Source organism: Notothenia coriiceps, unplaced genomic scaffold (genome assembly GCF_000735185.1).
Source record: "Notothenia coriiceps isolate Sejong01 unplaced genomic scaffold, NC01 NC01_scaffold00003273, whole genome shotgun sequence".
In the NCBI taxonomy this organism is placed as follows: Eukaryota; Metazoa; Chordata; class Actinopteri; order Perciformes; family Nototheniidae; genus Notothenia; species Notothenia coriiceps.
In genome coordinates this window covers 81826-95695 of record NW_011335974.1, presented here as the reverse complement: position 1 = coordinate 95695, position 13870 = coordinate 81826, and the positions used below count along the sequence as shown (strand labels likewise).

Below are 13870 nucleotides of genomic sequence, written 5' to 3'. Positions count from 1 at the left end.
AATTGTCTTTATTAACACTAAGATAAATAACCCGGAAAATACAAAAAATCATTTTACAATACATTAAGTCCGGAATACAAGTGGGAAGAGATTTTTCGGCAAGTTGTTACGTGTTAATAAGTAACATTAATTATGAGGAAGGTTGAGTGTACATTTTTTATCCGGATGATATTCAATTCTTTAGTAAAGTTAACGATGTACGAAGACTACATGTGTATTGTATTTTACGATTGTATCGCGACTTGTACCATACGGTGTAAATCGAAACTCACAATACTGGACGCTACAATAAATAATGACTTAAATTCCACTGACTCCGAAAAATTGTATGTCCCTACGTTTGGAGTCCATACTTTTTTCCGACTGTTCCTAGCTCGGGAGGCCGAGGGTGGGGCCTTACTGTCTCCTAAATCGTCAGGCTTGTTGATTTCGTCCGTCGACAATGTATTATTGTCTTACGGTTTTCTCAGTGTAGATTATCTTATATATTTTCGTAAATAAAGTTATACACATCGGTCAGCCAATATTAAAACCGTCGGTGAAACCGTAAAACTTTTACATAAAAGCACGGAGCACGTTCCGAATTCAGAAAAATGAATATCGGGTACCACAAAAAAAAAAAAAAAAGATTTCGATTGATCAAGTTTGAGTTGTTCATGAGTATGACCCGGTGTAAAACTCTATGAACGATGAAATAAATTTCATAAAGTTACAAAACGATGAAACAAGAAGATGAGGTGAGTCAAGTCTGCCATGTACACAATGAAACTGAGTGATGACATAAATTTTATGGGAAATAATGAAGTGTCTAGACCTAATTAATTCACTTTATATTAGTTCTCAATTTAGTACTGAAATCAAGTGGACTCATTTAGTGTCGATGGGACGTCCTAATGTTTTCGAGTAAAGTTTGATCGACGTGGACAATGGTCGGGAGAACTCTGGAAAGTATAGTTTAGTAATATTTGTACTAGCGTATAGATAATAAGACTTTACCTGTTAGACGGGTGTCACTGATGAAAATGACGAGCGATGAAGAGTGATATAAAAACCTACTATAAAAAAAAATTGAAAATGAACTCGGGTTGTAAAACTTACGTCTCTGAAAAATGACATTGCTCATAGGATGTGAGACCCTGAATAAGAACATGAGTTCATTGTTCTAGACGTCGATGAAAGATGAAAATGAGTTCATGTTCTGGACCACGAAGATGTAATAAATGAGTTCTGTTCTAAACGTCATGAAGATGAAAATGAGATCATGTTCTAGGACACACGGAAGATGAACAATGAGTTCATGTTCTAACGTCATGAAATCGAAAAATGAGATAATTTCTGACAACAACGAAAGATGAACAGATGAGTTCATGTTCTAGACTCATCGGAGACAGAAAGAATGAGTCTGCTTCTGGACTGTATGAAAGATGAAAATGAGTTCAGTTCTAGACCGTCATGAAGATGAAAATGAAGTTCATGTTCGACTAAATATAAGAATATGTGACAGACAATATCGGATAACTTTTTTGAAATCTTATCTTCCGATTTCGATTGCAATCGTCTATCACCGTACATACATCGATCGGATCCGAGTCGCAAGGAATTTATTATAACGGGTCTTTTTGAAAAGTCAAGTGTAGTGCGAACTGCGAGGCTGTCCCTCGAGACGGGACTTTGTGGACTTGCTCCCGGCAAGATGGTCGACAAGTCGTCGCGCAGGTCAACACGGTGTCACTGAGCCTGCTGTCAATTATAATTGCGCTATGCGGTAGGGCGATCCATTACATCGACGACTTCGCACGGTGTAGAGCGCTCGTCGTCCGGAATAAATATGTAGGTACTCGTCTCGGGCCTGTCCGTCCCTTCCTGAGCTCGGTGGTAGAGCGGTGAAGTAAATTATAATTTTTTTCTTGTGGATACGACAGTACTACCGGTGTATTGTCGGGAGATGCCGGCGTCTAATGAGGCTCGCAGGGCGGGGGGGTATGGGTTTTTATACGAAACGTCTGATGTACTTAGTGTGTTTGCTGAATAAACCTAAGTTTTGCCGCTTAAAGCGGCTTCCCTGTTCAAACGTAGTGATCTTGTATTCTGTCGATCGTGTTACTTTGTATTTGTAGAAACTCACATTGTTGTATTATGTGAAAAAGCTCTACGAGACCCTACACTCCCCACTCCGCTGTGCCGAATCTGCCCCCCACAAGCGAACGGTCCTGTCCTCTCACACGACGTGTCAACGGAACTAGATACTTAAGTACAGACTGTAGTGACGACGGTGTCGACAAAATATCTTCCTTTAAGAAAGTAAGTACTTTCACAAAATGGTGTGGTGGAGAAGATGGTGTTGCTACTGCCACAATAAAAGGGGTATTCTTGTTCAGCGGGACGTTTATAGGGCGAATTAATGTGCCGGTGTAAGAGTTTGTTCATTGCTGTACGAGGGTTATAATTAACTTTACGAAAATACCTAAAACTTTTACAAAATAACTAAATTTTTTATCAACATTACAACACTCGACTGGTGGAAATTATTGTGACCCAACTGTATAAGGTGTACCTTATGTCACCCCCATTAACAAAGGCGTGCCTGACATACACGCACACTCGAGACCGTGTCGTACGGAGTTGAGTGCCGATACACGACACCCGTATTGCTTTCAACCCACCAGCTTTTTATGGTGTTGTTACGTCACTAATTGTAAGCTTGTCACTAGGCCTGTCACGATAATTAATTTTGTTGGACGATAAATTTTTCTGGAAATTATTGCGATAAACGATAATATTGTCGGCACTGTTTTTAAGACCATTTTAGACATAATGATAATATATAATAATAATTCAAGTACATCCTTTCAAACATAACTTTTTATTGAACATTCAACATTGCAAATGAAATGTGAAATAATATTAAAATATATAAATTATATCTAATAAATAAAACAAATTAATTAAATTATAATAAATTAATTAAATCACACACAACCAAAACAATAAATTAAATAGAGTCAGGCTGGAAAACAGAGCTCTCTCTCTCATATATATATATAAATAAATAAATAAATAAATAAATAAATAGGAGCACACATTATCTCACAAGCAGAAAAAACCTCCTTAAAACAACAGTCAAGTGTACAGTCCACTGTCAAAGACCCAGATGCCTCAACAGGCCATATCCAAATCTGTTTTTCTAAGTTTTCGAAGCAAGGAACACCAACATGTTTGCATTGTCGGGCGGGGGCTCTCCATCTCCAGCTGCCGTGTTTGCTCCCAGCTGGAAAAACGGAATGGGGTGGTTGTGTTTTAGGTGGTTTAAAATGCGTGGTATTGCCTGCTTTTGTCGCTACCTTTTTTAAACCAATGCGACACACCGCCCGGCTCATTCAAGTCCGTAGGTTCGCCTCGTTGATTTGGTTTGAATCCAAAATACTGCCACACCGGAGAATCGAGATGTGTAGTTAGGTTTTGTAACCAATTCCATTTCACTTTAAATTCCCCGCGAGTAAGTCACACGTTGTCTCCCGCTTGTCGCTATATTATTAATTTGGCTGCTACGCTGCTGCACGTGCACGCGGAGTGTCCTGACCTGGCTGTGTGTCAGCCCCGCCCCTCACAGCGCGCCTGGCAGCCACAGCGCTCCAGGCTAAAATGCTGGTCACATCTTTATGTAAACGGCAATTTATCGAGCTCAGAAAAGTTATCGAGTCCATTTTTACTTATCGTATGATAAGTCAATTTATCGATTATCGCGACAGGCCTAGTCTCACTAATCATGTTTCTTTTCTTTTTGTATAGGTGGCCAGCAATGTGTATCCATGGAGACAAGAGCCAGCCAGAAAGAGACTGGGTACTTGCAGGTAAGAATAACACAGGGCTGCCACTTTCCTCCCCATTTCCTCGTCTAAACGGTTGTTCATCTGTCAGAGGGGCCAAGGACATTAGACAATAGTACACCTTTATAAAGACTCCTGTAGGTGAAGTGTTTTAAAGTAACTCCATCACTCCAGCAGAAGAGTACGATTTGGAGATGATGATTCCCATGTCTAATTCCTGCAAATATTGTATTTATTTCTACAGAATTTCGCAGCGGTAAAGCTCCGGTACTGCTTGCTACCGACGTGGCGTCTCGTGGTCTGGGTATGTCTGCTCACAATATCACATTATCGCTGACATGATCATATTTTTGTGTGAAGATTACATTGTTCTGTAAATAACATTTAGTGTATTATTAACTTATAATGAGTAACACAAGTGAAAAGACCTCTACTTTTTGACCAATAGGTAAGTATACTACAGAGGAAACCAGCTAAAGCCTGGTAATGAACTCAATGTAATTCTAGCACAACATTAAATAAAGAATTGTCTTTTTATCAGGGGGATATTATGATAGTTTGTTCATGTCTTTATAATAAATATCACACTAGGTTTTCCCCACAGTATGCAAAGTATGCACTATAATGTGTGAAAATAACAAGGTTTATGATCCATTTGGCACATCAAATTTAAGAATCTCCCGGCCTTTCTATTTGAACCTGACAGTTGAATGAACTGTGCATTATAGCACAGAGGCTGCAGGCCTGCTGGGTTTATAGTCTGTTTCTTGTTACTGCAGTTAAAAATCTTCCTTCACCCGGGGCTCATTGGCACGCTGCCTGAAAGCAGATTCTCCTGTCTGCACACCTTGTATTATGTCTCCTTCATAGTGTCAGTACAAAGTCATTTCAAGATACTGCTCTTATAACCCGTTCCTCCTCATCTGAAACTGTGTAGCTGTTTCATTGCTGTAATGCTGCAAAGTAATACCTACTGTTGTGTTCTGCGGATGCATTTGAGTAGGACAGATTAATAACCGGTCTCAGTAAAGCTTTAATCTGATTTGTTAGCAGGATAAATGTGAGAAGGGGGGATAAGTGAGGTGTCTTTGACTTGCCAAAACAATAAATCCCTATGACCGTGTCCTTGTTCTTTTTCCCCCTCTTCTCCTCTCAGGGTTTGGCAGCACACGGCAGCTGTAAGTGTCTGCGCTGCTGCCCCCCTCACGTCCGCCCCTCAGTCACGATAAAGTAAAAGCTCGGCTAGCTTTAGACGGATTAAAGCCCTGTTAATCTTCTTCAGTTACTATGGTTCCCCCTTAAATCCAACGAGCCTTCCTTGGGAGCAGCCTGAGGTTCCTGTTTGTCTGCTCATCGGTCCGTCCCTGAAAAAAAAAGAGCAGACAGGGGAGAGGGAGTTAAACGGGCTCGTCTGGATCCAGTCCTGGCCGGGGTCTGAGGAGGGTCCTGCAATGCAGCGAGAGAGCAACAGAACCAGCCGTTGAGTTAAAGGGTTCTGCTCCTGTCTGACGTTGCTGGTGTGTGCAGAAGGTGAGGGAGGAGTCCTGTCTCCCTCCCCCTCAGCCCCTCACTAGAAACCAGGACTGATCAGGGGGGACCGACTACCTTTGTAAAAAAACAACAACAAGACGGGGGTAAGTACCTCTCCGGCCCTTTCTCTTATCTCCTCCATGAGCTCACCATAACATCCAGGTACCTTCCTCGTGCTCAGATTTCAATCAAAAGAAAGGCACATCGTCACTCAGTAGCTCAGGGTTGGTGATGTATCTTCCCTCTGTCATGATGGAGGGCAAAAGGTCCATTTATAAGTCATAAATCAGCAGTGCTGTCCGAGCCCCACCTCTTCTGTAATAAGAAACAGACGGAACAGATTGGTTTGAAGGTTATGAAGCCGAAACATGGTTCTGAACAGCCTAAAAAACCTGCAGTCAAACTCAGTTTGATCAACTGTATTAGTTTGAAATCAGTTATAATGGTGGTTAACTGAAAATAATCTACGTAAGGATGCATGGAGTTTTTGAACAGTGTCTGACTGAGCAGGTAAGTAACTCTATTTATTTAGATCTGTATTAAAGTGACATGTTATGTCTTTAATTGAATGCATACATATACAGTTAATGTATATTATGTACTTAAATTCAAATAATCAGCTCTTTAAGTGGAATTTAAATTGTTTCTCCAGTAGCTTTTTTATAACATATTTTAAATGTCCCTCATTGCTGATAAAGATGTGGAAGATATCAAGTTCGTCATCAACTATGACTACCCCAACTCCTCTGAGGATTACGTCCACCGTATTGGACGTACGGCCCGCAGCACCAACACGGGTACAGCTTACACCTTCTTCACCCAGGGGAACTGTCGACAGGCCCGGGACCTGGTCCGGGTTCTGACTGAGGCCCGGCAGGCCGTCAACCCCAAACTGCTCCAGCTGGTGGATTCAGGGCGTGGTGGAAACGGTAAGCACAATAACTCCCAAAATGATCATCGTGATCGTGGTGAACTTCTTCTTTAATGTATCACAGTCCATCATATTGTTGAATGGAAGAGATCAAATAATACTGACATTTATCTTCATTACAGGCGGCAGAATGCGTTACCGTGGCAGCAGCTCCTACAACTCCAACAGCATGTACCAGGGGGGTTATGATCGCCGGACATATGGCGGTAGTGGTGGCAGCAAAGATGGCGCCAATGGCTTCAGCAGTGGCGGTCGCACCAACCATGATGCACCAAACCACTCCTCTTCCTCCTCCTCTTCCTCCTACAGGGACAGAAGCCAGGGGCACAGGAGTAGCTACAACTCTGGTGGCTCCGATCAGTTCCAGAGCTACAGCGGCAGCGGGGGCTACAGCTCCCGCAGCGGAGGCCCGCCCCCTGGAGGTCAGAGCAGCCAGCTGCAGGGTCAGTTTGCCCAGCCTCCTTCTGCTCCTCCATCAGCGGGGGGGCCAATTCCTCTGATGGCTCGGCCCTTCGCTCCTCTACAGCTACCGCTTAAGGGCATCATGGGGCAGCCTCCTTACCCTTTTGCTGCTCCACCCGCTCCTCCTTCAGGCCCTCCACCTCCCCGAAAGTAGAATTATGAGGAAGAGGCGCAGAGTTCATTTCGGCCACTCAGTGTGTTATTTCATTTCTTTGTCTTCTACCAAAGGTGGGGGTTTGAAAAGGCAGTATACGTAAGGATTTAAGGGCTAACATGTTTGTTTGTTCCATATGTTGAACCCACCTTAAACTAGAACCTTTATCCTTCAATTTATTAGACATGATTTCTAATTTCCCAGTTTCATTCAGTTGCTCTCGACCATGTGACCTGGAGGAGCAATTTTGTTCTTTTCATTTGATCACACACTGCAGAAGTTGATAGCTGCTGTAGTCTTTGTTTGGAAAAAAACATCTAGCACACATTACGTGGTGCATGGTGGAACGTGCTGATGTATGGGAATTTCTTTCATTCTGTATAAACCGTCCCATTCCAGCGTCAAGTGTTCTAGCTTCATCACGTTCTACATGTTAGACTTGTTTTGTTCTTCTATCATTTCATTGAGTTTATGTTTGTGTTATTCTGAATGCTGAAGCCGTTTATCTTCTTTTGATACCGTGAAACCACTATTTGACTTATTCCTATCCTCTATCAATTTCAAACGTATGCTTCCGTTTACTTGTAACCTTTTAACTCTTATTTCTTAAATAAGCATCATAACTAAGGCTGAATTATTTTCAAGACTGTTGACTTGGTTTCTTGCTTGTTTTTTTATTAATTCTGTTCTTAATTTCTTAATAAATAACAGAATCAAAGCGGTTTCTCCTTTGCAAATCATTGTTCATACCATTTATGTCAGGTACAGTCCATACAAATGACTTTATTGGCCTTTAATACATATATTTGTAGTACATTCTCAATGTGTACCCAGCAATATGTACATGGTTGTTGCTTTTACTGATAATATACATCATGGCATGAAGCTTTTATTTACATAAGGAGCACAAATGTAAATGTCCCTTCCTCCCAAATACACAGTTCTCATGTTCTGGGTCTTAAGCTACATGTTTTAGTTCCCTACGTTACTTTGTTTTGCTTGCTCTAGTAAATATGGGCCCACCAGTCTGATTTATTCAAGGATGGCAGCTCTTCCATGCATCTAATCATTGTTGCAGTGTACTGCAATCTGAAGCATATAGGTACTTTTAGTAAAAGATTGATGTGACCAAGGATGGGTGTTATGTGAACCTGCAAAAACATGACCTTTTAGCGTACCCCTAAATGCACCTCTATACAAATTAAAATGTTTGGCTGCAAATGCATTGGTCATCCAATTTCTCCTGGTCATAGTATTGGTGCGATAGTTGGTTCTGTAAGTAAGGTTGCATCAGTGCAGACATATAGATGCCGTGCTGATTTACTACTTTAAGGCCAAACACTCCGATTAAAGTCCAAATAGCCATATTCTCATTATTGCTTCTCCAGTCAAAGAAAGGGCCAGCGCACATCCTAAAGAAAAGGATACCATGGAGAAGATAAATGCTGCAATACATGTCATTTTTAAAGGGGCCCTATGATGTTCAGGTTCATATCAGTATACTATGTAGTGTCTCTGTGTCTCCATGCTTTAATGTTCAAAAAGGTTGTTTTTGTTCTCATGTGCTGCAGCACCTCTTTTCACCCTCTGTCTAAAACCAGAGCCCAGTCTGCTGTGATTGGTCAACCGCTCAGAGATGTCCTGCCCTTAAGCCTATCAAATGCAATGTGTTGGAGGGCTAGCCAAAAGAAGTGCGAGTGTTACATAGTGATGTCTTTTTGTTACGGAACTGAAAAAAGGAGTCCAAATGACGTGTTTCTGGAGGGGGGGTCGGGGGGTAGCCTTGTAGGCCATTGACATGTGCACAAATACCTATATAACACACTGCAGGAAAGGGAATACCCAGAAAAGCATAATTTGGCCCTTTTAATCGATGGCAATGAGTCAACAAGATAAGTTTGTATCTGACGATGAAGTCAAACCTGTGAGGCCGCTCAATGCATAGTTTACATATATCGTGCACAAGTACATTATTTACAATCTGCTTGAATGATTGAAAAGTATATACTGAGGCGACATTTGTCTCATTATTGCTTTCTTACTTCCTGTCTGGTGTTACTGTATCTGTAAATAAATATAGGCAAATCTCTATAGAAATGAAATAAGTCAGAATAAGGAAGCAGCCTATAAAACAGATTAATGGCACTGTGATGAGGATGTAAGTTGATCTACCATCAGGTTTATATCTATCATTATTACTCCATGGGTAGTTGTTCAATTGATCCCACACCATATTTAGAAACTGAATCTCTTACTGTATCCTTATTGTTGTAACACACGTGTTATTTTAGAAACGTTTTCTCTCAGTTGGACCCAGTCTGCCTCCATTACCAATTTATTGTAGCCTTTTATGACCCTAAAAGTGCTCCAATCAACTCAATAACCGTGGATGATTAGGATGATTCAGTAACGTTTGTCTCACAAAGTATTTTCTGATAAGAACATTTGAAAAGAGAAACTGAATCATTTGTTTACATATATGTACAAAGCAAAATAAAAATCATAACTCAGGCACATGTGGTAGAATCAAACCGGATGTCAACAGTGATGTCCCTCTTTGGGTGGAGCCACAGTAACACAGCAGTAAAAAACAAAAAAACAATGTATGGAAATATGGAATGGTTTCATGTGCAAAATTAAAACAAGTGCATGAACGATTGTTTTGTGTAAAATAGCCTAGAGTGAAAATATCAAAACAAGTTTCCCAATCTTTTTTAAAAGATATAATTAAAATAAAATATAATTTAAACGGGGTCAGATTTAGCACCCTTCAAAGACAGACGTAATTAATTAAGTCAATGACGTTTGAATTCCATAACACCTGCACGTTTCCTGCTCTGACACAAATATAACAACAAAGGCAATCACTTAAAAGTACCAATATATCATTTGTGCTCCCAGGACACACCTATGTTGATACTTTTCCAGTTATTACTGCATTTCAGATCAACTCTGAACAGTAACAAAAATCATCACCAAGTATTCAAAGTGATGTTTAAATTGGGTTTCTTCATTTCCCTACGCCACTTGATTTCTGACTGTTGTATCCCATATTGCTGCAGCTGCTTCTTGAACACTGAAGTAGTGCTGAAACCATTTTATAGGACATTTATTTAAATAAATCTTACTGATCATAGTTTGAATACATTGGGTGTTTTGGCTCTTGGTCATACTGTAAACATCACTTTAAGCATGCAACTGAAAAGCGGTTTTAACAAACGGAAAGAAAATAATGATAGCAACCCAGAACACTCAAACCCTCTGATTGTGGGACATGTTAGCCCAAAGTGGAAAAAGGTAGGAATGTGCCTTACTTCAGAGTTGATTGGGTTTTGTAAAAAAACTGAAATAATGCAAAACACCAGCTGTTACATGTATTTCACATGACATGCAACATCTGAGAGGAGTGCTTGTTATGTGGACAACTGCACACATTCATTTTTAAATAGGCTCCACTTGTTTCCCCATTGAATCTTTTCTCTGGCAGTTTGCGTTGGAATGATTGAAGAAAAAGCATGTACGAAACACAGGAAGGCGGAGATGATGGAATAAAGACAGGAAGGCTGCGAAGGAAGGCACAAAGTAGAAGCTGGAGCCACGACGGTTTCATTTCAGTTTGTATCACCAAACCAGGGTTTGAAACCGTTCAGTGAGGGAGAGGCCGTCCCGCCTCAAAGCCAGCGATGAGGGACAACTTCAACCGAAATCTAAAAGGAAGCAGCAGCAGCAGCAGATCATGACAGGAGGTCGGCCTAAAGGCTCCCCCAGGTGTGGGGGGGCGGGAACTGGTCCACGTCTCCGGATTCATCGTGAGATGTGTACCCTAGGTTGAACGTCAGCTTGTAACGCAGACGTACTTTTTCCTGAGAGGAGAAAACGAAAATCAAATCTGATTAATGTTGCAAATCTCAGTCACTGCTTGAAGGTGCAATATCGTCTTCCAAACGCATTGCTTTTGACCTTGAAGTATGTTATTCAAAAACACATTAGCAAAGATGAATGTAAGGAGGATATGGTTTATGTCGCCCTCTTGTTCCTACAGCATGTACATGACTACGAGTTAATAACCTTCAGTGAATATATATAGAGCTGTTTTTTCTTGCAAAAAGAAAAGTGTATCAATGCAAAGACTATTATTGTGTCCAATGACGTGACGTATTTTCGACAAAACAAAGCTAGGGAGTTAGCATTAGGAACAGGAACTCGTGAAAGATATGGTTTCGAAATGTATCAAAGAATTTGAGTTTGACTTTTAGATGATGTGGTCTTTAAAAAATCTTGGTATTTAGAAACTAGATGATATGTTGATATAATAATATGTTGATAATGATATCAGACTTATCGCCCTGAATGAGGCCTACACTAACGGATGAAAATGATTTCTAAACGGGTCGGATGGCAGAGTACCTTGTGAGGATTGGCCAACAGCAGGATCTGTGTGATGACAGCTGGAGGCAGGATGGGGTTATAGGCAGGGAGCTCTGTGCTGGAGGGCGGCTGCAGCTTCACCTTCATCACCTAGACACAACCAAAGCAAAATGTTATTTAAGTCAAAATAAATGTTTTCCACCTGACTTTTACATCATGGTCTATTACAGGCTGGGAAGGGAGGGCCTACCTTTGGTACGGCCGCCTGAAAGCGGATGTTGGTGACGGGGATGGGGGCGGAGGACAGCATGGAGATGATCACCACCAGCACCTCGGGCCGGGATGGAGGACAGTCATGAGCAAAGGTGAATAAAACCCGGAGACTGTGTTTGTCGAACACAGTCACTGGTAATAAGCTGCCTGGAATATTATAGTAGGGAGAAAAAACAACAAGAGATTGTGATGCAGAGGAAAATCAAAGAGAGAAAAAGTGTCTCTGATGGGCGTTGAATGCTCACTAGGCTTGATTGCTTCCAGAGGCACGGTAACATCAGCTAGAGAGATGTTGTCGTAGGGGTCAGCAGAAACGGCCAGACTGAGATTGGGGAGGAGGAGAGAGTCCGGAGGCTCTGATTGGACAGCCATGCTGAAAGTGGGCACAGGAGCAGGAGCGGGATTGGAGGAGATGGAGGTTGCTTTAGGGTTGGCGTTGGACTTGGTCTGCATGTCTCGTAAAGTGACTCTGGATTGAGGTTGGAGTTTATCCCTGCATGTAGAAAACACACATATGTCCCTTCAACAAGTGATTTACTACTGCTCTGTATTAAATAACAGTTTAGGGCTATGAACAGTGACATGACAACATTCAGGGACACTTTGATTAAACTGCAGGCTGGACAAGAACGCTTGAGAAATTGTAAATAGTTCCAAAAGAAAAATCATATTTTTGCCAATATATTGGTACAATTTGTGGGAGACTTGAACATTTAGAAAAGAAAATTCAAATCAAATATATGTTTGAAGTCACTGTACTAGGAAAATTACAGTTTCATTTTCAAAACTCTGACATTCCTTGAATTAATATTATCGGAAAATACTTCAGATGGAAAAGTAACAAAATATAAGCTCGAAATATTGATATTTAAATTAAAAAACAGTATTGAAAATATCTCAAATATCACCAGACTCAAACAGTTTACTCTAACCAGACTAAAATAAAGTATTAAATGATGAGCAAACACACCACCTCATTTTGTCTCCGTGTTATATTTCAGGCCAAATTGAGGAGATTGTGATGGGAGCAAAAACCTGTTTAACTAACCATTTGACTTGCTGGCTCTCTGGAGGAAGGGACTGCTGTAACAAGGTCTTCCCCAACAGGTCCAGCCCTTCTATGGGTTTGGGTGGAGCAGCGGGGCCGCCTGCTGGTGGAGCTGCTGTTTGGACCACAGCGGGCTGCAACACTGCAGGGCCCAATGCAGCAGAGGACTCTGTGCCATCAGAGGACTGAGGGGACAAACAGAGGGTTAAGGGATGTCTGTCAAAAACTATATAAGAAGTCCGAGATGATGTTAGAACTGTTTGATAATGAAAGCGGTATTAAAGCCTTTATGTGGAGTATTTGTCAGCGACTAAGACATATTTTCCTTATTCAATTTGACATACATCGGCTTTCAACTTGAGTAGAACAGTTTTGTCTTAACTTACGTACCTGAAAAGTGTTCTGAGAGTCAAAGTTCTCCGTTAGATTCAATCCTAAAAGATCAGAGACAAACACAGGTTATTTCAAATGCAGTCAAACGTATGGTAACATATGACAATTGTAACTGTTCAATTCACTGCTAAATCACATCTGATGTCAGATTCTGTGACGTGTAAGGCTAAATCTAAAAAGGCTGTGAATGTGTGATGTGGTTTAGCCAGATGTTGGGCTACATCTGGCTAAACCACAATGTGCTTACACTGCTGGCTCAAACTCTTTGGCTTGTTAAAAAAGTAAAACTTAGTAATCTACCTTAGCGCTTACAAGCCAGATGAGTTTTATGTGCTTACCTAGTGACATGAGCTCATCATCCAGGAGGCTGATGCCCATGTTCTGAATGAGGGTCTGCAGGCTGAGGGGCTCTGGGTCGGATGGTGCTGTGTTTGAGGATGCGTTAAGTCCCATCAGGTCTACGAGAGCTGAGCTACTGCCGCCTGAAATCAAGATGAAAAAAGCCATTTATGATCTTAATGTCTTAATGTCTATAGCAGGGGTCGGCAACCTTTTTGATATGAAGTGCCATTTAAAAAAAATTTTTTATCAGCGTGCCAACGATCGAGAATTATCAACGGGGGGGGCTTGTGAACCATCAGCAGGAGGGCGGGGGAGCCTCGCTGCGGGGAAGCAGTGTGTGGACCTGTCAGCGCAACTTACATGATGCTTAATTTAACAAACACATTTAAATAATTGGTTTAAATGGCATAATAATAAGGGCGATCGTCCGTTCTGTGATTCTCCAGAGCACACATGTTATGATATTAGGGTCATGCAGAGTGAGATCGCTGTCCCTTTAAAAGAGAGAGAGAGAGAGAGAGAGAGAGAGAGAGAGAGAGAGA

At 41.3% G+C, this 13870-nt stretch overlaps 2 protein-coding genes across 2 annotated transcripts in view; one reads left to right on the top strand and one right to left on the bottom strand.

Annotated features, from left to right (window-relative positions):
• The window catches only part of ddx17 (DEAD-box helicase 17), an 11595-nt gene extending 3973 nt beyond the window's left edge, over positions 1–7622 (top strand). The window contains exons 10-13 of the mRNA XM_010766258.1: positions 3790–3851; positions 4072–4131; positions 6056–6286; positions 6411–7622. Coding sequence (XP_010764560.1) covers positions 3790–3851; positions 4072–4131; positions 6056–6286; positions 6411–6904 — 847 coding nt within the window. The 3' untranslated portion in view covers positions 6905–7622. The remainder of the gene's footprint in view (positions 1–3789; positions 3852–4071; positions 4132–6055; positions 6287–6410) is intronic.
• gga1 (golgi-associated, gamma adaptin ear containing, ARF binding protein 1) overlaps positions 7385–13870 on the bottom strand; it is a 9534-nt gene continuing 3048 nt past the window's right edge. Inside the window, exons 7-14 of the mRNA XM_010766276.1 lie at positions 13524–13536; positions 13325–13468; positions 12984–13027; positions 12594–12778; positions 11791–12038; positions 11523–11692; positions 11312–11422; positions 7385–10767 (exon numbers count right to left, since the gene is read on the bottom strand). Of these exons, the coding sequence (XP_010764578.1) occupies positions 10657–10767; positions 11312–11422; positions 11523–11692; positions 11791–12038; positions 12594–12778; positions 12984–13027; positions 13325–13468; positions 13524–13536 (1026 nt within the window). The 3' untranslated portion in view covers positions 7385–10656. The remainder of the gene's footprint in view (positions 10768–11311; positions 11423–11522; positions 11693–11790; positions 12039–12593; positions 12779–12983; positions 13028–13324; positions 13469–13523; positions 13537–13870) is intronic.